The sequence below is a fragment of the Prionailurus viverrinus genome, chromosome A3 (genome assembly GCF_022837055.1).
Source record: "Prionailurus viverrinus isolate Anna chromosome A3, UM_Priviv_1.0, whole genome shotgun sequence".
In the NCBI taxonomy this organism is placed as follows: Eukaryota; Metazoa; Chordata; class Mammalia; order Carnivora; family Felidae; genus Prionailurus; species Prionailurus viverrinus.
In genome coordinates this window covers 5,075,615-5,100,598 of record NC_062563.1, presented here as the reverse complement: position 1 = coordinate 5,100,598, position 24,984 = coordinate 5,075,615, and the positions used below count along the sequence as shown (strand labels likewise).

General features: G+C 49.1%; 1 protein-coding gene across 13 annotated transcripts in view; it reads right to left on the bottom strand.

Annotated features, from left to right (window-relative positions):
* Positions 1-24,984, bottom strand: part of LOC125162396 (serine/threonine-protein phosphatase 4 regulatory subunit 1-like) — an 84,092-nt gene that overhangs the window by 15,637 nt on the left and 43,471 nt on the right. For all 13 annotated transcript variants that reach the window (XR_007151022.1, XR_007151021.1, XR_007151024.1 and 10 more), the window contains 7 exons: positions 24,695-24,837; positions 16,008-16,154; positions 5,365-5,472; positions 4,467-4,532; positions 2,423-2,581; positions 1,687-1,871; positions 114-574 (listed from right to left, as the gene is read on the bottom strand). Coding sequence is in view for 6 of the 13 variants with exons in the window: in XM_047853347.1 (XP_047709303.1) it covers positions 114-574; positions 1,687-1,871; positions 2,423-2,581; positions 4,467-4,532; positions 5,365-5,472; positions 16,008-16,154; positions 24,695-24,837 (1,269 nt within the window). In the remaining 7 variants the exon portion in view is untranslated. The remainder of the gene's footprint in view (positions 1-113; positions 575-1,686; positions 1,872-2,422; positions 2,582-4,466; positions 4,533-5,364; positions 5,473-16,007; positions 16,155-24,694; positions 24,838-24,984) is intronic.

The window sequence follows — 24,984 nt, the reverse complement described above, 5'->3', positions numbered from 1 at the left end:
GTCTCTCCTGCCCACGCGGGCACGGTGTGCGTCGAGGTAAGCACACACAGGCGCTGTGGCGCACAGCCCAGAAAGGCCCCGTTTTCTCTTTAATCACGATGGATGACGTTTACCTTGAACATCTGGATCATCCATCACATGCTCCTGTAAACTATCAAGGACTTTCTGAATCTCGCTCCTGGCCACGCAGCTGTTTTGCACAGGCTCGGGTCTGCTGCAGCCTTTTTCGCGTGGCCCAGCCTCACTCAGAAGCAGCTCTTCCAGGTCCTTGCTTATGTCAGGGAGAGGAGTTCGCCAATAGAGGAAATTATTGAATACGTCCTCAGGACTCTCTGGGCAGGTCCAAGAGCCGGGTCCAGGGTGGCTGTTGACGGGGAGGTCGTTCCTCTCAGGGAGCTTGAGGGTGGCACTGGCCTCTGGGGAGAGCCCGGTCAGCTCAGCTCCAGCCAAGGCAGAGTCTTCCACTGAGTTTCCCATCATGCCACGAGAGGAGCTACGGCACAGGAAATTGCTGGTTCCCGCGGACGTGCCTTCCGTGGGCAGGTCTGGCTCCGTGCGCACCGGCCTTGCGGAACTAGGTTAAGATTGAGGGGGGCACTTTCAGCACCATGTAACAGACTGGAAGTAAGATGGGTAAACATGAAATCCACATCCTCCCAGGCCCGGTCCTCCTCTTTCCCTGGCCACCCGACCCTCCCGAGCCTCCCGGGGGCGAGCAGATCATAGCCTCACGAGAGCATGAGAGGTCTACCCAGCCCCCTTTGCCCCACTGGGCGTATCGCGTGCAGTGAAAATGCCACGCAAAAGTTCAGCCAGTCCCTCCATTATATGCAAGTGGGGAGTCACCCTGGCTTCTGCCGCCACACGCCCAAAGCCAGACTGCGTGTGCTTACGGCTCGTTCGTACCCCACCCAGGGGGCAGGCACTGGAAAACAAAAGGTACTGAGCGACACTGGTGAGTGCTATTTGCTCACCACTTGGGAGAGTCTTGAGGGACGTGTGCACTCGGGCAGGAGCTCAGTGAATGTGGAGGGACAACGATGGGGGGGGAGGACGCACCAGTCTCAAAAAGGAGGTGTGCTATCTGACATGTAAATCACTACTCCCGTGCTCCAGTGTGATGTTGACGAGGGAGAGACGCTTGCAAACGACCTCGAGCGGTCTGGTTAGCGTTGTACCCGTGATCCTCAGACAAAAGATGAAAAAACTCCAAGATCGATCGCTAGAACTGACTAGAGAAGCAGCACAGCGTCCGCCAACGGTGGGTCAGGAATGGCCCCTTTACGTGCACGCGATATCCCACGTTTACGTGCACGTAACATCATCCCACGGCATAAGCGTACATTTGAGGGATTTCCCATCTTCGCTTGCGTAAGTCACCCAAAGAACTTCATTAATCAGAAAGTAAGAGAAAATTTTCTTTACAGGTTATTTAATCACTACTCTCAATGAATATTTTATCTAAATTTAGGAGACACAGTAGCTTCATTATTTATAACCCAGTAGTCATGCTTCAAAATCATTATTGCAATTACTTTTTGCTTCTTTACATAATTAAAGCTCTAATATTCCATCTTGCCCAGGAGGTCACTGTTACTAAAGCTCCAGACAAGATAATTGCTAAAATTTTAGGTGGACGCTTGAGGTGAAGCGCAGGCCCCGGTAATCATCCCGCTCGGAGCTCACCAGGCCGAGGACGTGCTTCCACAACTGCCTGTGCCGGGCGACCCCGGGGTGAAATCAGAGTCCAGGCCCCGAGCCGGTGGTCGGATGCTGAGGGGGCCATCTTCTCCAATATAAAGGCCAGCCCTGGGGGGGTTCGCAAAGGTGGAAATGAAGGGGCCCAGGGACTGGAAGGCCGCCTGGCGCACCTGCGAACGGAGAGAACAGAGCGGCGAACGTGGCGCCGGCCACACGAGTCAGGCCCCAGGCCGGGCAGCTGGCTGACCACCAGACTCGTCACTGTCCGCCGAATCGGGTCTAGCGAGGCAGATTTTCTAAGGCTTTCTCCAAATTCCGAACAGACCATTTTTCAACAGAAAACAAGGGAAAACTCACTACCATCCTGTGGTTTCTATTCTCCCAGAATTGTAATCCCACATCGAGTGACTGCACACTTCACAAAGTGCCTGACCAGACTGTATGGACCACAACGGGCATGTTTGTGAGAGGAACAGAAAAGGTCAACTCTTCGGTTAGAGTGTTTTCCTTCTCATTTCTCTGATACTCGTTCACGACAGGCATCAGGGTGCGTGCCGCCTGCTGACCACGCACCAGAGCTTCTGAGACTTTAAGCGCCCTCAGCCTCGCGAGGTCTAAATACGCCAATCAGTAACCGAAGAGACACAAGTCCAGGGGCCAAGACGAGGCCAGTCGGCCCGCGGTGGCTGGCGGCCAGCGCTGCCCAGCAGCCCGCACTTACCCATCGGCAGGGGTCGCTGATGAGTCTGATGAAGAGGGGTGACAGCTGGGCTCTGCGGACCTCCGGGGACGCGCTGTAGGACACAGCCATGAAGCACTCCGCACAGGCTTTTCGCATCCCCCACACATTATCTGAGCAGAGCTCCAAAAACTTTGGGATCTACCAAAGCAAACAAAACCGTGCTACTCAAACTTGATCACCCTGAGAAGGGCAGAAAGCTTTTCTCGTGCCTTTTTTAATTACGGCGTATCCATAAATTAATGACAAAGAAGACGGGAATACATCCTAGTCTAAAAGGAATCACTTGAAACGGAAAGAAACTATGGAAGGAGAGTGAGGAAACATTTCCTTTAGAGATGGAGGTGATAGAGGGTAAATTGTTAAGAACTGACAGTAAATGCAAAATAACTCCTATCCACAGAAATGCAAACGCGTCCAGTGGAATGTGCTCGATGATCACCCTGGGCGCTGAGCAGTGCTGAATCCACATGCAAGTTCACGTCAGTATCCCTTGGTCTGACCATGAACGCGTGGCCCTTCGAGTTCCCCATTAAGCCAGGTGTTGGACCTTACCGGTTCCCTCACGAATAAAGGACTTCAATAAAATCTTTGACCTCTTTCTTCACTTGCTATCTGTAGGAGGGTCATGACCACATCCTCTTCTAAAATTTATCCTTCAAAAACGAGGCTTTGTTTTTGATATCCCAACGTAAAATAACCAGCCAAAATCCTCCACAAATGTGAATCCCCGACTGTGGAAATATCCACCGACAGAAAGGTTAGCATGTCGGGCACTGCTGTCCTTCATTCAGACTCATTACACAGAAGACTGTCGATTCAGAGCGACGGCCCACTAAGAATTATCTGGGGGGTCAGAAGTATGTTGATGTGGTGCCCGCTTGAAATAAAATAAAATGAGCTTCTGAACTTGAATTTAAAAATCAATTTAGAGAGTATACTTTTTGAGCTTGCATTCTAACCATACAGGTCACGCATCCTGTCCGGTAAAAATCCCGTCCAGTAAAAGTCAAATAAAAACGCAGGCTGGGCATCCTGTCAAATCAAAGCGGCCAGCCCCTATTTAGCGTAGTTCTGCGTAGGCACCAGGGAAACAGAGAAGAACAGGAGAGGGTGAAGACCCCACATCAGCGGAACCATAATGAGGTGTGATAAGAGACATGCACGTACTCTGAGCAAAATGTTACGGGGGTGCTGAAAAGGGAGGGGTTCATTCTCTCTGGCACAGTGGGTAGGTGAGCCACTGCAAAGGAGAGGACTTTGCAGAGGCGTGTGCACATTCGAGCCGGGTTTGAAGTGCGAGTTGGGTCCCACCAGGTGGGGAAGACACTGGAAAGAGAGGGATGGTAAGGAGCAGAGGTGTGGCAGGGGGAAAGGCAGAAAGCGCCACGGGAGCCAAAAGGCCACCTGCTGGCTAGGGAAGTGGTTCTCTGTCCTGCCGTACCTCAGGATCTCGAGGGGATTGACGGGAAATGCAGACCCCTGGGCTTTACCCACCCCCCGCCCCCCATGAGTCGGACACATGGCCAAAGATGAGACCCGCCCAGACTAGGGGAAGTGGCAAGAGGTGAGGCAGGAAAGGTACTTATGAAGGGCCCCAAAAGGCCAAGAAGGGTCTGAATTTTAACCTGTAACCTAGAAAACTCCCACTGGTCTGGGAGCCCAGGAGTGAGGGGATAGAGTCTAGGTATTCTAGAAAGAGCAGAGGAGAAGGGACAGAGTGGCTTAGACAGTAAGAAGAGACTCGGGGCGGGGGGGTGGGGGGGGGAGTGATCAGTGAGGAGGTGACAGCAAAAGGCCACAGTAAAGTGGGCTGGGGTTGCTTCCGCTCCGTTCCACGGGCCAGCTGCCTAACACTTATGGGAAAAGGTTATAGCTTCAGAAGTCAAGAAATTTGGAACGGATGAATGCAAAATTGAGCTGTCATTCCGAAGTAACGGATTCATAAGTACAAAACTTCACACTTGATTTTAAAAGTGCCCTGAGAAGTGCATCAGCGATTACAACCGGCAAAAACTTCACATACCAGAAATTTCTCAGTGGCTTCTTGTCCGACGGCATGACAAATATCACCAAAATTTGTAGCACACACCTTAAAAAGGCAAAAGGCATACCCGTTATCCTCAGCTTTCTTTTTGTCTTACCAAATCGTGACAACTAACGAGCAGAAGCCTCGAGGGCAATGACTCCTCCAGTCAGGCACCTAACAAGCACTTACTGAGCCTGCCGCCCACACGGCACAGCCCAGTGCCCCTGGTGCGTTGAAAACAGAAGACTTAAAACAGAGTACCAAATCCTAGGACTTTCTGGCTCCCAACTGATCTCAATACATAATGCATTTGGTGAGCAATAAAGCAAAAGAGACCCCGAATATTCTCTGCGTGATAGATGAGACCTCTCTTCTTGCCGATGCGTCACAAGGAGAGACCAGAGGGAAGATGGCCAGTGACGCAGCAAGGAGGAGGAGGAGGCTGTCTGGGGAGGCGTGGCAATGGCCTCGGAGAGGAAGAATCTGGTAACCAAGTGAACAAGCCACCGAAAGGGAAGGGGGAGGGCAGGGGTTGGAGTTGGAAGGTACGGCAAAAGTTAAGAGGGTTCTGGAACAAAGGGGCGCAGCTCATGAAGGACCGTGCATGTTAGGGCACAGCACCTAACTGCAAGTCAGTGAGGTCCCGTTGCTCGTGTTGCTGCGACTAAGAGTAGGGGGCTGCCTCACGCAGGACCCCGTCTCCAGGTCCCTGCGCGCACCCCTAGCTGCAGCCAACACGGGCAACGCTGCGCACAGGCTCTCCTCACGTGGTTCCCAGTGGCCACATTTTTCTTCCAGCCTGCGTCTACTAAAGCAGCCGAGAAACTGCCAAGGAATCAATTTTGAATTCTCCAACTGTTGGAATTTTTTGAGTTTCGAAACTCCGTGTCCCAACCTTCCGAACTTGAAAGAGCTTCCCGTCCCCACACAATTCACAGAATCGAGGGAGCAGCAGGCGTTCGACTGTGCCCTTGTTCAGCACCGAAGCCAGTTTGCAGATGATCTAGAAGCAAGAGAAAAAGCAGAGTCACTTGACACACCACAGCTCACATACTGCACACGGCTCCCAGTAAATTCCAGAAGCTGGTATTCAAAACACGGCCAAAACACCCAGGAAGTAAACGTGGAGAACACTTTCTTTTGAGTTCTGCCTAGTAATATGATCGGTAGAAGGCCAAATATCCCTCAAGATTTCCTCAGATAAGAGTCTGTCTGAAGCTCAAGCATTGCCATTTGCCAGGTACCCAGCGTGTGTCCGAAACATAAATGAACAACTTGTGTGTGTTAACTCACTTTCCTTTCCCCAAACCCTATGACCTGGGCATCATTTATCGTCATTTCTGCAGATAGAGAAACTAACACTCGGAGAGATTAATTAATGTGACCCAACCCCAGCGGTGGTGAGGTAGGAAGTACCTAACAGCTGGTCAGAGTAGAAAAACAGTTGTTGGCGATCCAGTAATGACACCACTGGGTATTTACCCCCAAAATACAAAAACACTCATTCAAACACTATAAACACTATGTTTATGGCAGCGTTATTCACAACTGCCAAATTACGGAAGGCAGCACACACACAATGGACTATTACTCAGCCATAAAAAAGAATGAAATCTCGCCATTGGCAACAGCATGGATAGAGCTAGAGAGTATAATGGTAAATGAAATAAACCAATCGGAGAAAGAAAATTACCATATGATTTCACTCATATGTGCAATTTAAGAAATAAAACAAATGAACAAAGGCAAAAAAAAAAAAAAAAAAAAGAGAGAGAGACAGAAAGAGGGAGGGAGGCAAACCAGACTCTTAACTGCAGAGGGCGCCGGTGGTCACCAGAGGCGAGGTGGGTGGGGGGATAGGTGAAATCGGTGATGAGGATGAAGAGGACATTTACGACGATGAGCACGGAGTGATGTATGGAAGTGCTGAATCACTATATTGTACACCCAAAACTCACATTACACTGTATGTTACCTGTACCGCAATTAAAGTAAAACGAAAATGACTGGCTGCCACTGGGAAATGATCAAGGGCTGGTAGAAGCTACAGGAGAGCAGATCCTTGAGAGCAGATCCATGCTCCATAAAAGTGCACCTTGCTTTTCTGCCCAGGCCTGACCCACCCCGTTCTGCATTGCTACACAGTGTAACTGGACCTCAAGCAAAAAGTACAGCATTCCTGGCTTGAAAAGTCAGAGAGCAGAGAGGGAGGTTGCCAGAGCCGCTGAAAAATGAGGGCAGAAATCCTAGGAAGGAAGGAAGGAAGGAAGGAAGGAAGGAAGGAAGGAAGGAAGGGAGAAAGGTCAAAAAGGGCAAGCCCCGCTCCCCCAGGTCTGTGATTAAATACTCCTCTAATTCTTGGCTGAACTCAAAACCGTGCATACCCAGAGGAGATGGGGAGGTTCACAGGGAAAAGCAATTGCCCAAAGGCAGAAGGAACTGAATAGTCTCAGCTGCTGACTATCGCAGAGGGAAGAGAATCTGAACTGTTTGCTAGAACAAAGGCAACACTCTTCAGAAGAAAATAACAGAACCCAGAGTGTCTACAATGTTTCATCGGTTGCTAACAACAGACAATAAAAAGCTCACAGTACACTTACCACGAGGATGTACAGAATTGCTCCATCACTAGAATGTACACCTGAAGCTAACATAACACTATAGGTTAACTACATTGGAATTAAAATTAAAAACTTAATGTTGCAAAAAAATAAAAACAAAAACACAGATCTAGAAAAAAATTCATACACATGAGAGGAAATAGGAAAATGTGGCCCACAGTCAAGAAAAATAGTCAGCGGAAACAACCCCCCAGAAGAGCCAGATGTTAACATTACCAGACATTAAAAAGCCTTTGAAGCAGCTCAAAGGCTAAAAGGAAATAGAGTCCTAATGAATGAACAGAGAGGAAATCTCATCAAAGAAATGGAAACTATAGAAAAGAACCAAGCCTTCTGGTAATAACACAGTCAGCTTGATCTGACTTACCGTCCTGCACACAGCAACTACAGAATCTTGAAGAAAAAAAATTAAAAACAACCATTTAAGAGCACTGGAGAGCAACCAAAGGCGGAAACTAGAGGGGACGTTATCGTTAAAAGACGAGCTTCAATAGGAAAGATTTGCAGGGCAGCCCCACAGTGCGTGCTTGATTCAATTTGCTGAAATCTGTGATGGACTGCTAAATTATACGTGCATGGGGGAGATCCTGGGAGACCCAGCAAAGGAGTAGTGACCAGAGATTTCAGCAGCTACACACCACAAAGGAGAGAGCAGGGAGGTGGAGATCAGACAAAACAAATGCCCGCTACATGAAAGATCACTTTTAGAGCACCTTATAAAACAAAATAGCCATCTTATGACCAAAAAAGAAAAAAAAAATCACGTTAGAGAAATAAAACAGAATCCAGACTCTTAACAGTGTATCATTTATAATGTCTGGTGTTCAATTAAAAATAACTACCTATGGGGGCACCTGGGTGGCTCAGTCGGTTCAGCATCCCACGTCATGATCTCATGGTTGGTGAGTTCGAGCCCTGAGTTGGGCTCTGTGCTGACAGCTCAGAGACTGAAGCCTGTTTCAGATTCTGTATGCCTCTCTCTCTGCCCTTCCCCCACTCATTCTCATTCTCTCTCTCTCTCTCTCTCTCTCTCTCTCTCTTAAAAATAAATAAACATTAAAAATTTAAAAAAGAAAAAACTACCTATGTGTTGACAGGAAAAGGTGATCCATAATAAAGAAAAAAAAGTGGTCAACAGAAATCGACACCAAGGTGAGATCCCATGTCACAACGATCAGACAAGGACTTTTAAAAAGCTCTTATAAATATATTCAAGGATTAAGAGGAAAACGTAAGCATTATGAAGGACACATTGGGGTGCCTTGGTGGCTCCGTCGGTTAAGTATCAGACTTCAGCTCAGGTCATGATCTTGCAGTTCATGGGTTCAAGCCCCGTGTCGGGCTCTGTGCCGACAGCTCAGAACCTGGAGCCTGCTTCAGATTCTGTGTCCCCTCTCTCGCTGCCCCTCCCCACTCATGTTCCCTCTCTCTCTCTCTCTCTCTCTCTCTCTCTCTCTCAAGAATAAACAAACATTAAAAAGTTTTTTAAAAAAAGGACACATAAAGAATCTCTGTATCACAGAGATTATAGAAACTATAAAAAAGGTCAGAGCAGAAATACTAGAGCTGAAAAATACAGCAACTGAAATTAAAAACCTAATGGGTAGGCCAAACAGCAGATTAGAGATGACAAAAAGAGTCACTGAACTTAAAGACAGATCAATAAAAATGATCAAATCTGAACATCAGAGAGAAAATGACTAAAAAACCAAACAGAACCTCAAAGACACGTGGGGCAGTGTGAAGCCCCCCGACTCTGTGTGATCTAAGTCCCAGAACGAAAGGAGAAAACAAGAACGGTACACAGAAGAAAAGCACTCGAAGGAACACCAGCCAAAATTTCCCGAGTCAGGTGCAGTGCACCAACACACAAATCCAAACAGTTCAATAAACGCAAATCAGGATAAGCATTCACTCTGCAAAGATAAAGAGAAAAATTTTAAGAGCAGCCAGAGGAAGAAAGGATACTATAAATACAGGACCGTATGAATGACAGCTCGCTTCTCCAGAAGACTACAGGGTGAGATCTTTAAAGCAATGCCAGAAAAAACAAAAATAAACCTATAAAGCCACAAGTCTGTATCTAGTGAAACCATCGGTCAAAAATGAAGGCGGGGCGCCTCGGTGGCTCAGTTGGTGGAGCATCCGACTCTTGATTTTAGCTCAGGTCATGATCCCAGGGTTGAGGGGTCGAGAACCACATGGGACTCCATGCTGAGCATACAGCCTGCTTAAGATTCTCTCTCTCTCCCTCCACCCCTCTCCCCCACTCATGTGTGTCCTCTCCCTCTCTCTCTCTCTCTCTCTCTCTCTCAGAAAAAAGAAAAAATGAAGGCCAAATAAAGATATTTTTAAATAAAAAATGGAGAGATTTCATCCTCAGTCAAGCTAAAAAAAATACTGAAGTTCTTTAGGCTGAAGGTATGATACCAGATGGAACTTTAGATCCAGGAAAGAAAGGAAGACTACCCAAACTGGTAAAAATGTGAGGCTATTTTTTTCTTTTCTTAATTTCTTCAAAATATGATTGTTTAAATCAAAAATTGCAATACTGTATGATCAGGTTCATAAGGAAGGTATTTGTCCCAATGTGTGTGAAAACAACAGCACACAAAATAGGAGAAGGAGGGTGTGGAATGACTTCATTGCAAGGTGTTATAGGTTTTGAAAATACTCACAGAGGAATTAAAATATAGCACTAGAAAAATACTCAACTGGCCCAAAAGAAGGCAGGAAAGAATGAACAGAGGAACAAAAACAGACGAGACAAATGGAAAAAAATAACAAAATGGCAGAATTCAATCCCGAGATAATCAATAATTACATTAAACATAAACAGACTGAATGCTCCCATTAAAGAGCAGAAACGGTCAGACTAGGTATACAAGCAAGGCCACCTCCATGCTCACGAAAGCGGGAATACTTTAAATGTAAAGACACCTAATGAGGAGAGCAAAAGGACACACACGAGTACGCTGTGACAAACCATAAGTGTAAGAGTCCCGGAGGAGTTCTACGAACATCGAAGTAGACCACAAGATGCAGATTGCTATCCGAAGCAACATCGTTCCTTAATAAAAGGGTCAAAACAGCACAAAGATATAAATGTAAAAGCTTTGCATGCTTAAAAGGGAAAAGATGGGCTTAACAGGAGTTTTTCCTCCTTAATAAGCTAGAAAAATATAAGCAAACTGAAGTAAGTAGAAGGAAGGAAATAATAGTAGAAACCAATGAAAAAGAAAACAAGCAACAAAGAAATCAACAAAGACAAAAGTAGGTTCTTTGAAAACATCAATAAAATTGATAAAGCCCTAGCAAGACTGATCATGAAAGAAAAAAAGTTGGGGGGGGGGGAGGTGCGCCTGGATGCCTCAGTGGGTTAAGTGTCTGCTTCAGGTCATGATCTCACACTTTGTGAGTTCGAGCCCCAAGTCAGGCTCCACACTGCCAGTGCAGAGCCTGCTTGGGATTCTCTCTCATCCTCTCTCTGTCCCTCCCCCACTCACTCCCTCTCTGTCTCTCTCTTTCAAAATAAATAAGTAAACTTGAAAGAAGGAAGGAAGGAAGGAAGGAAGGAAGGAAGGAAGGAAGGAGGAAGAAAGAAAGAAAGAAAGAAAGAAAGAAAGAAAGAAAGAAAGAAGACAAGACAAACTATCACTGTCATAATGAAAGGGGAAAATACTACAGATCTTACAGGCATTAAAGAAGGGATAAAGAAACAGTATAAACAACTTTAGCCCAATAAATTTAACAACTTAGATGAAATTAATGAATTCCCTAAAATACACAACTTACCCAATGACACAAATGAAATAACAAATCTGATTATAACCCCCTATCTGAATTGGATCTGCTATCAAAAGCCATCTCACAAAGAAAACCCTTGGACCAGAGGTTTTACTGGTAAATTCTAACAAATATTTAAATTCTAGCAAATATTTAAAGGGAAAAAAACACCAATTTCGAATAAGACCTTTCAGAAAACAGAAGAGCAAGGAACGCTTCCCAACTCGTTTCTTGAGGCCCAAATAACCCAGAGTCTAAAACCTGACAAAAAATATAACAGGAAAAGAAAATTGCCTACAATAGTCCTCTTGAATATAGATGTGAAAATCCTCAGCAAACCGTAAGCAAATAACAGAGAAGGGAGCACTCTTCATGGCAGATGGACTCGAACAGTCAATGCACGCTATACTAGTGGGTGGAAATTTGATGACAAGCACACTTACAAAGCCTCAAAGTAACTCCCCTTCTTACGTCCAGGGGGGAAAGAAGTCCCTAAAAGCTGGGCAGACACCGCCTCTATCTCCCCAGTCACCAGAGTCAACAAAGGCCAACTTCAGAACAAACTGGAGTCTTGGGCCTCCCGCCAGGACACATGAGAACATGTTACTTCATGTTTCTTGCCAAACAGAGCCTGAATCCAATCATGAGGAAACATCAGACAAACCCAGACTGGGAGACATCCTACCGAAGAACTGGCCTGTGTCTTCACATGGAACCGTTACAAAACTCAGAGGCTCGGGACCTGCTCCAGATAAAAGGAGACCGAAGAGATGGGACAATTCCATGCACCTAGTGATCCAGGACTGGATCCTGGACGAATGACAACATCTGAACTTGAACTGTGGAGGAGATAGCAGCATTGTACCAGTGCTAGATTTCCTGATTTTGATCAATGTGCTATGGTTGTTTAAGAGAGTATTTCCTTGTCTTTAGGAAATACACACTGAAATATTTAGGACTGAAGGGGCATAATGTCTCTCACTCCCAGATGGCTCCGATAAATACATACACATACATACATGTGTATCTGTGTGTGTGTGTGTGTGTGTGTGTGTGCGCACGCGTACACGCAAGCATAAGGAGGGAGACTCAAATAAATTCTCCTGGAGAAGCTGGATAGAGGGTATGCAAGAGTTCAAGAGTTCATTCCTGAGAATTTTCTACAAGTTGAAAATCAAAACAAAATGAGAAATTATCCACCCCCCCCAAATTTTTAAAGAACTCTCCCATTGCCCCCCAAAAAAGAAAAAAGTGGGGGGTCGGAAGGAAAAGAGAAAAGGAGGGAGGGAGGAAGGGCTTCCTGTCTCTGAACCTGCTTTCCTCACTGCACACACTGCCTGGGTCAGCAGCTCACCCGCTAGTCTACGTGGAATCTGCACACAGCAGACATGAGGGGGAAGAACACTGAGTGGCGGGAAGGCGGCGGGGGGGGGGGGGGGGGGGGGGAGGGGGGAGGGGGGAGGGCAGGGGGGGAGGGCTGCGGGGAGGGGAAATTATCCCCACAACATGAAAAGGCTTGCGCGCCGAGCTCGGAGGACACAGCTCTCTGACCCGGCTCGAGGCAGACTTGTACAGAGTGGTGGCCACAATAAATGAGCACGCAGGGCTCCCGTATCCAGGGTAACGGGCAACTGAAGAGTGCCCAGTATCTCCAGCCACCCCTCTCCCTCCGCCACACCCACGTGACCTTATTACGACCCGTAGAAAACACTTCCAGAATCATTAAAAGCCGGCCAGCGCGCCGAGTGACAGGAAGCGATATTCTGGTGGCCCCGGGAACGAGTCGCATGGAATGACCATCTTCACAAAGTTACTCGGAGCCAGCTGTTCTTTAGAAGACACCACCACAGCCTTCTTTTTAAGGAAATGCGCAAATAAAAATGAGCTTAAGAATAGGAATGACGACAAAAAACGAGGAAGCCTGAATGTGAAAACGTGTTGAGAGAGAAAAATAGGCTTCTGACAATTAGTTATAATCTCAGAATGCTAATGGCCTTCCTGCGAGCAAGAGGAATTCTAATTGGTCTCCGGTGGCCTGTTTATGCTGTCTAGATCTAATTACAGAATGTGGCGCTGCCGGTCTCTACCGATTCATTCATTCAACAACTAACATTTATTTAGTACTGACTCTGGGCCTGGCACTGTGCTGGGTGCCGATGGGAGAAAGCCACCTGTGTTCAGAAGCTCACACTTCTGAAGGAGGAATCAACACCCAGCGCAATTGCTAAATGACAGAAGACAGATGACGAAGCAAGCCTTCTGACTGCGCGAAGGAGGGGGTCACGGGCGCCGTCTGCCAGATAGGGAGAGATTTCACGAACCGGAATGCGTGTGCCCGTGAGAAAGCAGGGTGGAAGCAACAGCCTGTAATTTCCATCGCGTAACTCAATTTACAAATGCCCAGGCCACGTCTCGTTGGCTACCTCTGATTTCCCTAATCAAGTGCGCCCCAGGGTCGCCGGCACCAGCATGAGCTGACTGTCGCCTCTAATGGGAGCAAAGGGAAAAAAGTGCAGATGCACATTTTGCCTCCAGAGGCACCCGGGTTCCTCTGGGCGAGACCCAGAGAACCGCACTGTTCTCGGAGCGCCCGCGCGCGCGCGCGTGTGTGTGTGTGTGTGTGTGTGTGTGTGTGTGTGTGTTTCCGTGTGGTGGGCCGCGGCCACGTTCACGCCGCGTGGCTGGAAAGAGAGTCCAAAGCACGAGGGTGTCGGAGCAGCACAACTGACTGCTCTCCTCACCTGTCACCTCACAAGCACATGTGGGTGCTCACAGTGTTCGGGGGTCACTCACGGACCAGCTGAGAGCCCTGCCCTCCTTGGGGAGCTCTGTAAACCACACGTGTGGGCTTCTCCTTGGGGAAGGAAATCTGCTCTCTGCCCATCCTGTCACTTCTGAGCTGAAGAGAACGGGGCCCTCTGTGCGCCTCGACACAGGGTGTCCGAGGGGTGGGTCCTCTCCAGGAACGACCCCCTCTTGGCCTTCGGGCTCCAGGAAAGGGACACAGAACAGCTTCTGAATCTGACCAAAGCATGCATGGGTTGGACAAGACAGCCTGAATCCTGCTTCCAACAGGGCTCCATGGGAAGGGAGGGGGAACTCCTCCAGAAATACCCTGAAACGTGGGTGCACCCTGGCCTGCAAAGGGTTCAAGACTAAACGTTCTTTGCAGCCACGTCTGGAAGCTTTCACATTCAAGTAATGATATCAGTCACTCACTTAGAATGAAAAACACAATTTATGTAAACTAATTTGTTCTGTAAGTGATTTGTGGAGATAGCCTTTCGAAGGCTTGTTGTATTTTCCAAATATTTTCGCCAGAAGAAAAAAGGAGGAGGAGGAAGAGGAGGAGGGGAAAAAGAATATTGCTGGCAAGAATGTAGCGGTTGAAAACAAAACCAAATAAAAATCATGCAAAAATGCCTCCAGCGTTATTTTTCACGGTATTATCAGGCTGGAGGGTAAGATACTTGGTTGTCGGTCGTAACCTTGGGGACTTGCCTAACCAACTTCCCAACAAAAAAGATCTAGCTGGCAAAGTTCACTGCTCAACTGCCAAATAGTCCAACTAAATGCTATTATCCGAGTTCATTTTGCAAAATAAATTTAATTTCTTATACGGAAACTTGCAACTTATAAAAGAACCCTGGAGAATTTGAATTTTAATAATCAATTATTCTTCAGCCTGATTCATCTTACAAACATATGGAATATGCAAAAACGTAAATTAGTTTAAAAAGCCAGCCCTGTAAGTCACAGTTGAGGAAAACTTCTACATAAATCAAGAAGAATTACCAAACGCTCTCATTCTACGATAGAATTTTCTAGCTCCGTGCAGCTTGTTTCCTCACTTCAAGAAAGAGTCCCTTTCTCTCACCTCATTCTTCTTCAACCAAGAAAACAGCCATCTCCTGTATCTTATTGTATTCAGAAGAAATAAGGCCCAGGATTTTTTAAGTCCTTACGTGTGGTTTTTCTAAACTGCTAGGATAATTCTGGGGTATTTACTCTTGTAAGAGAAACACGGGGCGGGGGAGGGGGCGTGCCGTGCAGCACCGTCTGCTTGGGTCAGTGGAGAGGGGAGCAGCCGCACAAAAGAAGATGGCCACGGGTACCCTTCCCTCGGGCCACAGAGGAGAAGGCACGAGTCTTCGAGAGTCTTCGTCTAAGCCCGGGAGTCTTTGTGTAAGGCGAAACGTGAAAGCTGGTACTGGCTCATTAGCAGCTAGTTCGTGAGTGAAGGTTCCAGAAGCAAGGAGAAAGTCCACGACTATACAGTCACTTCACAATGGGTACAGAATCATACAAACCCAGGGATGCCGCAAAATTAACTATTATTTTTAAGTTTATTTATTTATTTTTGAGAGAGAAAGAGGAAGCGAGCATGAGTGGGGAAGGAACAGAGAGAGTGGGCAACAGAGTCCCAAGCAGGCTCCGCACTGTCAGCACAGAGCCTGACACGCGGCTCGAACTCACGAGCCGTGAGATATGACCCAAGCTGGAATCAAGAGTCTGACCCTTAACCCACTGAGCCACCCAGGCGCCCCTAGAATTCAAAGGAGAAAATGGAGTATTTGTCCTAGTCCTCTCACTATACACCTTTCACTGGTGTGAGCACTGATACTTGAATAGGGCATTTCTCAAACTGCCGCACTCTTCAGAGTGGACTCTCATACCCACTGACACACCTACGTCCGGCCTGTCCTCACCTATAAACAGACACACAGGCCGACTGGATTTTTCCTAATTGCCCAAGGGCTACCCAAAACCATCTCCCATACTGGGCCCCTCGCTTTGGGAAACAAGGCCCATGATCCCAGTGGGTTCAAGGACTGACCTATAAATCTCTGCATCTCGCCCGGCAGAAGTCTGCATCTTGCCTCAACTCTGCCTAAACTTTGATTTCGACAGCTCTGCTGTCTTGAAACAACTGTCGATCCGAGGATGATTGTTTTCGAGACACGCACGCGTCCGAACCGTGGACCTTCTCCGGCCGAGGCCAAATCGCCCGGCGCCATGTTCGGGCAAGTGCTGGCCAACAGCGAACACCTGTCATACTGCCAGTCAGGCACACTCCGAGCTTGGGACCGTCCACCAGGGTGTGGGGCTGTCGTTCCCTAGACAGACTCACGTTCACGGCTTCTGCTTTATATTCGTCGTCGCTGTCTGGGGCAGAGAGTGCCAGCAGGATCGGACACACTTTGTTTTCAATATCGTGCTGGGAAATTAGATCTTGTTCCAGAAGAATCAAGAGCACTTCCTGACTTGATTTTCTGACCTAGAAGAGGACAAAAGGCCAAAGGTGAAACACGGAACAAGCGGAGGTGCTCTCGGGACCCAAACTCCCGATGCAGGGTGCCAAGCTGGCCCTGTCCCCTGCCGCGTGCATGGGCCGCACGAGGCCTCCCGCCCTCCACCCGTACTTCTTCCCGGAGGCCCTAGAATACGCCGCTCCCCCTGCCGGGCTGGTTCCCTCCGTTCCTCTCCTCTCAGGCCAAACATCCCTTTCCCCAGAACCCCCCTCAAGGCATGTCCCCCATCGGTCTGTGACATGCCCCCCCTTTTCCCTCACGACCTGTACCCCAGCTTTCTACGCAGACACTCGCCTACGCACACATAGGGGGCCGGGGGGCAGGGGCCCAGAGAAGACCCTGCAAGACAGGACCCAGAGGACGCCTCAGTCCAGACCAGAGAGGAGCCAGGCCGACGAGCTCTTTGTTCTTCAGGGGGGGGGGGGGGGGGGGGGGGGCGCGAGCGAACACTGCAACTCGGAGGGGGGGGGGGGGGATCCCGGGAAGCTGCCCAGAGAACACGCTTGGGGAAATGAAAGCGCAGGAAATTCCAATTTACAGCCCAGGTAATGGCAGACGCGGCCCAGCACAGTGAGGCTGAGGCTGAGGCAGGGAAAGAGGAGCGGGGCCGAGGGTGTGAAGACAGAGTGGCAGCTTGGCAGACGACAGTCACAAAAGACGCCACGCAGGCACTCTGACGTGGAAGCCTCCCAGCAACTGACAAGATGAAAACAGTCTTCTAGAAAGATCATTCCGGCAGCGGCGTCCCAAGTAAATTGGAGGCGATGAAAGACCGAGGGCAGAAAGGTCGGCAAGGCAGCTACTGCCACAGTCCCCGTGGGAGGGGCGGGGAGAGAAAAGATGATGCCCCGACAATGTTGCCAGGCTGAGGTGACAGGAGCTGGTGTCTAACTCTGAGATGTCAAACGCTTATTGAGCTCCTGGCGCATGCCTGGAGCAGAGACCGGGAGAGCGGCGCAGACCAGGAGGGCCGGCCCCAGTCCCAGGTGGCAGCTGAGGCGCAGCAGGCAGGAAGGGCAGGGCCTGGGCGGACGCGGAGGAGAACGTCAAAGGCGGTTAGAAGCCAAGGTTAGGCGCCGGGGGCGGTGGGCGAAGCTATGTGTGCATCCAATCTCTGGAGCCTTCGAACACGACCTCCTTTGGAAAAGAGGGTCTCCGCAGATGGGATTGGGGGTCACGGTAAGGACCGGAAGGCCATCCAAGATTGCCAGGATGACCCTAAGTGAAATCACAAGTCTCCTCACAAAAGAGAGGCGAGGGGGGAGGACGGACTGAGGAGGGGACAGCACATGCAGACACAGGCAGAGGCTGGGGATGCGGCCAGCAGCCAAGGGGGTCGGCACCTCCGGAAGCCGGAAGAGGCAACGAACAGATTCTCCCCTGGAGCCTGGAGAGCGAGCGTGACCCTGACGACACCTGGGTCTGGGACTTCCAGCCTCCGCATCCGTGACAGAATAAACATGCGCCGTTTTAAGCCCCCTGGCTCGTGGTGCTGTTTCGGCCGCTCCTGGGCACTGCTAGAGCAAGCAAGGGATGGGGACAGGACAGCACGGCACATGAGCCAAGACTCGAGACAGGGACACGGGCGGCCCCGGGGAGGGAGGCTGAAGGGCCGGCTGGGGTCGGGCAGGGCTGGGGCCTCTGGCGATGACTCCCGGACACTGGGAGCCCCATGCGTGGGAAAGCAGAGGAGTGACAAGACCAGACACGGCTTCGGGGAGGGTGACCCGTGAGAAGCCTCAAGCGGCCCTGAAAGCTGCCAGGGCGGGCGAGGGGTCCCGGGGCACAGCTGCTCTGGCTTTGACCGAGGCGTGGTTTCGGGGGGTGGGGCACAGAGAGGAGAGGGGAGGTTTGAGAGACGCTGCCGAAGAGAGCTCAGCTGGTCACTGCGGACAATCCTGGAAATCAACTATGCCTCGGGCTACCGCCGATCACCACGTGGAAGACACGGAAAGAGGGGCGAGACCGAAGGTAAAAAGAACAGGAGTGGGTGCTGGAGTCTGAGGGCCCGACGCGACGCAACAGGTGCCCCGGGAGAACCATCAGGGGGCTGTGGGGACGCGCCAGCTCTGGAGGCCTGGCTGAGAGGCAGCCACGTGCCCGCAGAGGCGAGGGGATCACCCAGGGAATCCGGCACGGTGAGAAAACCATACCGTGGAGGGCGGGCCAAGGCCAGGGCCAGGGGAGGACCAGACCGGCAGGCAGGCAAGGGGTTGGGGGGACACTTGGGTCACCCATAGGAGACACGGCAGTGGTTTCAAGGCTGCGCCTCATCTGCATCCCACAGTCAGTAGCTGGGCCCCCTCGGGCAAGCCTCGGCTTCTCGTCCACAGAAGGGCACGATGGCCTCACCCACCTCCCAGGGCAGCCATGGGGGGCACGACCAAGGGCTCAGAACGGTGTGAGGGGGCCAGTGGCCCCCAAATGAATGCCACTTCACTGTCACCGAAATCATATGGCTAGTCACCAAGACAGAGATAGAGGCAGTAAGGTGACCCTGGTGCACATCTGCTTGACGACGAACTCCGGAAGGAACGGAGAACGTGGCCCGGTCGGCCCTGTGCCCCATCGTGGGGGAGAGCAACGTTAAGTGGCCAGGGGACATCCAAGAAAGGTTCTTCAAAAACCCGAAAGTAGTTAATGGTGACCAAGGGCGCAAAAAGATCAAGTAAAGGCAAAAAAGAAGTCACTCAAAAGATAAATCAATTGTGGAAAAAGTATGAATGCCAATAGTTTCAAATAGTTAAGATGAATGACCAAGAGCTCTCTGGATCAGTGTGGCTAGATCTTAAAACGGAGGAATAAAAGCAAGGGGCAGAAGGCAAAGTACAGTCTGATGCCATTGATTTAAGGTTCTAAAGCACCTGAAACAAGGCACTCTCTTACTCGAGGCCGCTTACATGACCGGTGGGAGTCTAAAACTCTGGATGGGAGGGACACCCCAGGCTCAGGGTGGTAGTTTCCTACAAAAGGGGAGAGAGGGAGAGGAATGGCATGAGAAGGGGCACAGCACAGTTTTAACCGTATCTGTAACCTATAAAGAAAGCAATTAAATAGGTCTAAGGCAAAACTACAAAAGGCTAACATTTGTTGAGTGAGTGTGTAGGTATACGGGTATTTATTACACAGTCCTCTCGTGTCATTAAAATATTCCACGGTATTTTAAAGATCACAACTATTTTTGAAGAAACAGAAACACTGGGTTTCACAGTAAGACAGCTGAGTCCCCAGCAGGACACATCTCCACGGGCTCTCGGGGCATCGGCTGCAGTGGGTTGGGTTGCCGCCTGGCTGGGAGCCCTTGCAGGGAAGAGGCTCCGGACGGACGCTCCTCTTTCAAGAAGCTCCTCTTTCAAGAAGCTCGGCAGTGGTCCGCTCAGGGTCAAGGCCAGGGAACAGGAGGCTGAGGGGGAGGTAGGCATGATGATACTCAAAAGAGAAAAGCCAGTGCGGGAGGCTGGAAAAGTAAGGCAGCTAGGAGACAAGAAGCGGGAACAAAGAGGGAATGAAGCCATCAAATGTGAAGAGGGGTTGGGACACCCATTCCCCCGGAGACAGAAGGCGAGTAGCTCAGGACAGCTGAAGAAATGTGGCTACACTAGCGAATGGAGTCGGCTGATTCAGTTCTACAGCCCTCCACTCCAACTCTACCGGGTCCCAGGCCCTGGGCTCGGTCTCAGAGATGTATCAAATTAAGACGCGGTTCCGACAGTCAGTGCTCAGAGTCTAAAATGGCAGAGAAAATACTAGTTACAGGATCCAGAAGAGCCCGGGCAATCCCCAAAATTTTACCAGATGAGCCTCAGGAAACCAAGCCCGGCATCCCGGGGTCCTTCTCCAGCTCAGCCGCGCCCCAGCACACACAACCACGTTTCTCTGCACCTCAGCTCCCTCACCTCTAAAACAAAGAGGAACTAATGAGCCCCTACTTTGCAGGGTGGTTAGGAAGGGTAAACAAGATAATCCTCGCTAATCCTGGAGCATGGTGCATCACATGGTGAGAGATCAAGAAACGGAAGCTGTTCACAGTACCGGCGACCACGGTAAGGATACCGACACCCGGCATGATTCTGTGATTTCACACCTCCCACGAGTCACTGCAAGTGCCAAGGCCAGAAAGAGTACCCATGAGGAATGAGGATGACATGATGATGACGGACGGAGGAAGGCCTGGGTTGAGCTGCAGACGCTCCCGGGACGGGGACAGGACACACCCACCCTTCTCATATGCAAAAGAATCTGGATCCCGGCCTAATTCAGATCTTACTACCCCCTGGGGGACCGTGAGGCACTCCCACAGGGTGGGAGGGGGGATTTCTGAAAGGGCTGGCCTCAGTCACAGTGAGGCAGAGCTAGACAGGAGGAGGAGAAGAGGGGCCTCCGGAAGGAGCAAGGCTACCAGCCTGGGCAGAGTGAGGGGGAGGCACCAATTGGAGGTGCCATGGCGGGTGGGGGGCTGGCGGCCCATGGAGTCGGCTGTGCCCGAAGGAAAACCCTTCGGGGAGATCGGACTCTGCTGCCTTTCTATGTTTGAAGGTGATAAGAACGGAGAAGAGGGGGCGCACTCAAGAGTTCTATGTTTATCGTGGACAGAAAGGACACACGGCCAAGGTCCAGCTGGGCGAGGGAGGCAAGAGAAGGGAGGATTTCGATGGCCCCAGGCTGCGGCTCCGGGGGACTGGAAGAAGCAGACGCGGCTTCCACTCATCGAGGGAGGGGATGAAGACTGAAGGTCTCTATTTCCTCTGTGGAGGCAAAGGCCAGGTCACCCGTTTGGTGCCAGGCAGGGCAAGGTGAAGAGGCGTGATGACAGTGGCAGCGGCCTGAAAGAGCTGCCTTGGGCGACGTGGGAGCAGCTGAGCAGGGACAAGTGGAAGGGTAGGCGGACAGTGCTGCAGTCGGCTGCGATCGAATCCATAAATGTGCGATGGCACCAATCGGTGCACCCCCCGCCCCGCAGACTCAGCCTCCGTGATGCAGGAGGGCTGTGATGGGCAGGCAGGACCAGAGCGGCAGAGGCCCTGTCAGAAGGACACAACTGGGGGGGCGGGGGGGGGGGGGGAGGGTACCAGTGGAGAGACCAGAAAGGGGGACACGAGGGAGGGGACAGCCGAGGAGGACCTCAGGGACCCGTGAAGGCTCAGCGCGGTGGCCGAGCAGGGAGGGCAGGCTGCGGTGAGGGGGTGGAAGGCCCTCTTGGGGACTTGAGCTCCGGAGACGCCAAGGCAAAAGGAGTGGCCGCCGTGCGAGGGCAGTGGGTGTGGCTGTCGCAGGGCACACACAGCCGAGAGCCTGGGGTCCAAACCACCGTTCTAGCCTCTCCCCTTCTGGAACCAAACAGATGGCAGTGATCTATGACAAAGGTCAAGGAAATGTCCAGTTCTCTGACCCAGTGCAATCTCATTTTCAAGAACATATCCAAAGGTAAAAGAACAGATGCTCACTGCATCTACCGTATCAAAAAAGCTGGAAGAAAGCTAAGCATTCAACCAAAGTAAAAACAGGAAGATTATGAAGATGTACAATGTCCACTACGTGCAGATTCGCGTTCTGGGGCAGGAAATCGGTCCTACTCAGGTCTTTATCCCCAGCACAAAGCACCACGCTTGGCTCCTATCGGGCACTCAGAAACCGCCGGAATAAATGAATGGATGGGGAAAACCGCATCACGTCAAGCTCAGACCTATGTGGGGGAAGACGGAAGCACCTAGACAAGAACATGTGAAAGTAATCAAAACACTGACATCAGAGGAGTGGAAACAGAAGGACTGTCCTCCTTATTGGAACACTACCTTTAATCCTGTCATAGTTAACAGCTCAAGTATTTGCTTTTTAAAAATGCTCAGAGCAAGGGAGAAACAGCAAGCCAAAATGGCAGAACTATCTGAAAACAGCAATAATGAAAACTTGGCATATCATTAAAAATTATAAATACATTTAGCCTCTAGGGTGCCTGGGTGGCTCAGTTCATGAAGCATCCAACTCCTGATTTCTGCTCAGGTCATGGCCCGCGTCGGGCTCTGCACTGACAGCACGGAGCCTGCTAGGGATTCTGTCTCTCCCTCTCGGTTCTCCCTCCCCTGCTCCCATTCTCTCTCTCAAAATAAATAAATAAACTTAAAAAAAAAATACATTTAGCCTTTGTGCAAATCCCAGAGTAACTGACAAATAGAAAGGCTGAGAGGCTACCTGTGGCAACAATTCTGAAGTGACAGAAAAGTAGAAAGAACCCAAATGTCTATCGATAAACTACACTCCATCCTTGCAGTGGAGGAGCTTGCTGCTGGAAAAAGGGATGAGGGAGCTCTGCCTAGACTGCAAAGGAGTGATCTGCAGAATACCCTGGATGGTGGGGAAAGCAAGGGACAGCATCAGGCATGGGCCGCCACTTTGCATCTGAGAAAGGAACAAGGAACACAAGGACATACGCGTATCTGCTCAGAGATACCCACTTGTGTGCACTAAAAAAAAAAAAAAATTTTTAATGTTTATTTATTTTTGAGAGACAGAGAGAGAGGGAGGCAGACTGCAAGCAGGGGAGAAGCAGAGAGAGGGAGACACAGAATCCGAAGCAGGCCCCAGGCTCTGAACTGAGCTGTCGGCAGAGACCCCCGACGCAGGGCTCGAACTCACGGACTGCGAGATCATGACCTCAGGTGAAGCTGGACGCTTAACTGACTGAGCCACCCAGGGGCCCCCCTGTGTGTATTTTTTAAAGGTAAGAATAAATTAAAACCTAAGGGGCGCCTGGGTGGCTCAGTCTGTTGAGCATCCAACTCTTGATTTTGGCTGAGGTCACGATCTCCTGGTTCGTGAGTTCAAGCTCTGCCTTGGGCTCTGCGCCGATAGCACGGCGCCTGCTTGGGATTCTCTTTCTCTGCCCCTCCCCTGCTCATGATCCATCTCTGTGTCTTTTGCTCTCTCTCAGAATAAATAAATAACCTTTTTTTTTTTTTAAGAAAAAAAGAATAAGTCAAAACGTAGAAAAAAATGGCCATCTACAGAAGGAGTAGGGAACAGATGGGGGAGGTAGGGATAGAAGTCAGATTTTTCTGAATGTGCTTTGTTTTACAGTTTTGACTTGGAATCATGTACAAACATCTTAAATAATTGTTATAAGTCTAAATTAAATCCAAATGTAAAAGCTAAAGCAATTCCTAAAACTAAGAGATAAATGAAGATAAATGAGCCTAATGGCAGATCAAGTTGAGAGCTCAGGCACAAAAAGGGTTAATACAAGTAACTTTGAAACACAGTCTCATTAATACTAATGTTAATACGACTGTGCGACTGTGCATCTCTAGTGGGAGACAGTCCGAAAACAAAAAGAACGGCAAAGAAACCTTAAACTATATTCAGTTATCCCACCAAACTGTTAGTAATCATACTGGCATTTTTATTTTGGATACACACACACACACACACACACACTAATGCCATTAAAAAGCAAGATGTGTACCGTGTAAAAAGACAAAAACAAAACAACAAAAAAGCACAAGAGTTACAAATATAAAATCAAATAAGTAAAAGCCCTATAGTCCTCAATTTAACGTGGAAATATCAATACAAACTCATGGTGGGGAATTTTGTAAAGAACAGATAAGGCTGACAAAACCCAAATGTGGTGGCCACACTGCTTTTGTGCTTCCTGATCTGATACAGCAGCAGGGCCTAAAAAGGATTCTTATCCAACAACCCAAAACTCTGAGTCTGACCAAGGCTGTAGACTTAACTAGCAGTTCGTAGGAAGTACTGGGAACAGAGGAACATTTCAAACCACACTATGGGGATGTAATCAGCCAGATCCCAAATGTGGGGAATCCTATAGTCTAATGACTTAGTTTCCTTGGAGCAGAGGAATAAAAGGGAGGATGAATTATGACAAATTAAAAGAAATTGTAAAAGGTACATCAATCAAATGTAATATATGGACCTCATGTGGATTTGATTTAAAGAGACTGCCCGCATGAAACCAGATTTCTGAGAAAAGTGAAAAATCTGAACAATGACTAGAGATTAGTGAAATATCAAAGATCTATTCATAAATTCTATCCATGTGATAATGGGATTGCTATTATGTGTTTTGAAAAGTATCTGTATTTCTCAGAGAGTAATACCAAAGCATCTACAGTAGAAATGATACGGTATCTGGGAAATGCTTTTATCTGGGTTGGATTATCTTAAGATAAATGAGAAAACACTGGTCAAATGTTAATGACAGTCGAAGCTGGGTAGAGAGTACACGGACATTCATTTTAATATTCTCTCCACTGCTGTGTGTTGGAAAATTTCCATAATAAAAAGTTAAAAAAAAAAAAAAGAAGTATCTCATGATAATAAGAATGAGCCCTATCTGCCTGAACAATTGGAGGAACGGAGCACAAATAGATCTTTTGTTCTTGAGTCACTTAACTCCACAAAGCTGTTTTCTGAATTAGGGATATCAGCTACAAATATGACTAAGGAGAATTCGCTGCACAGATCTTAAGGTTACAATTTTTCACACCTGGTTGTTCGGATCCGTGAGGTACCTCACTACGATCGGTGTAAGATAGTCCGCGAGCACCCCTGGAAAATTCGATCTGTTTTCTTGTAAAAAGACGGCAATGGGAGGAATCTGTTCCATCAGGTCGGTCCGCACCGTGGGCTCTGCAGCAATAAAAAATCAGAGAAGAATCGTATAAGAATAAGCCAAGCATCTTACAGAGTGTATGGCGATAGTTTCTAGCTTTTCTTACTAAAATACTTCATCAAGGAAATTAGACAAACGCAGTTTAAAAATCATTTCCCGTTTAG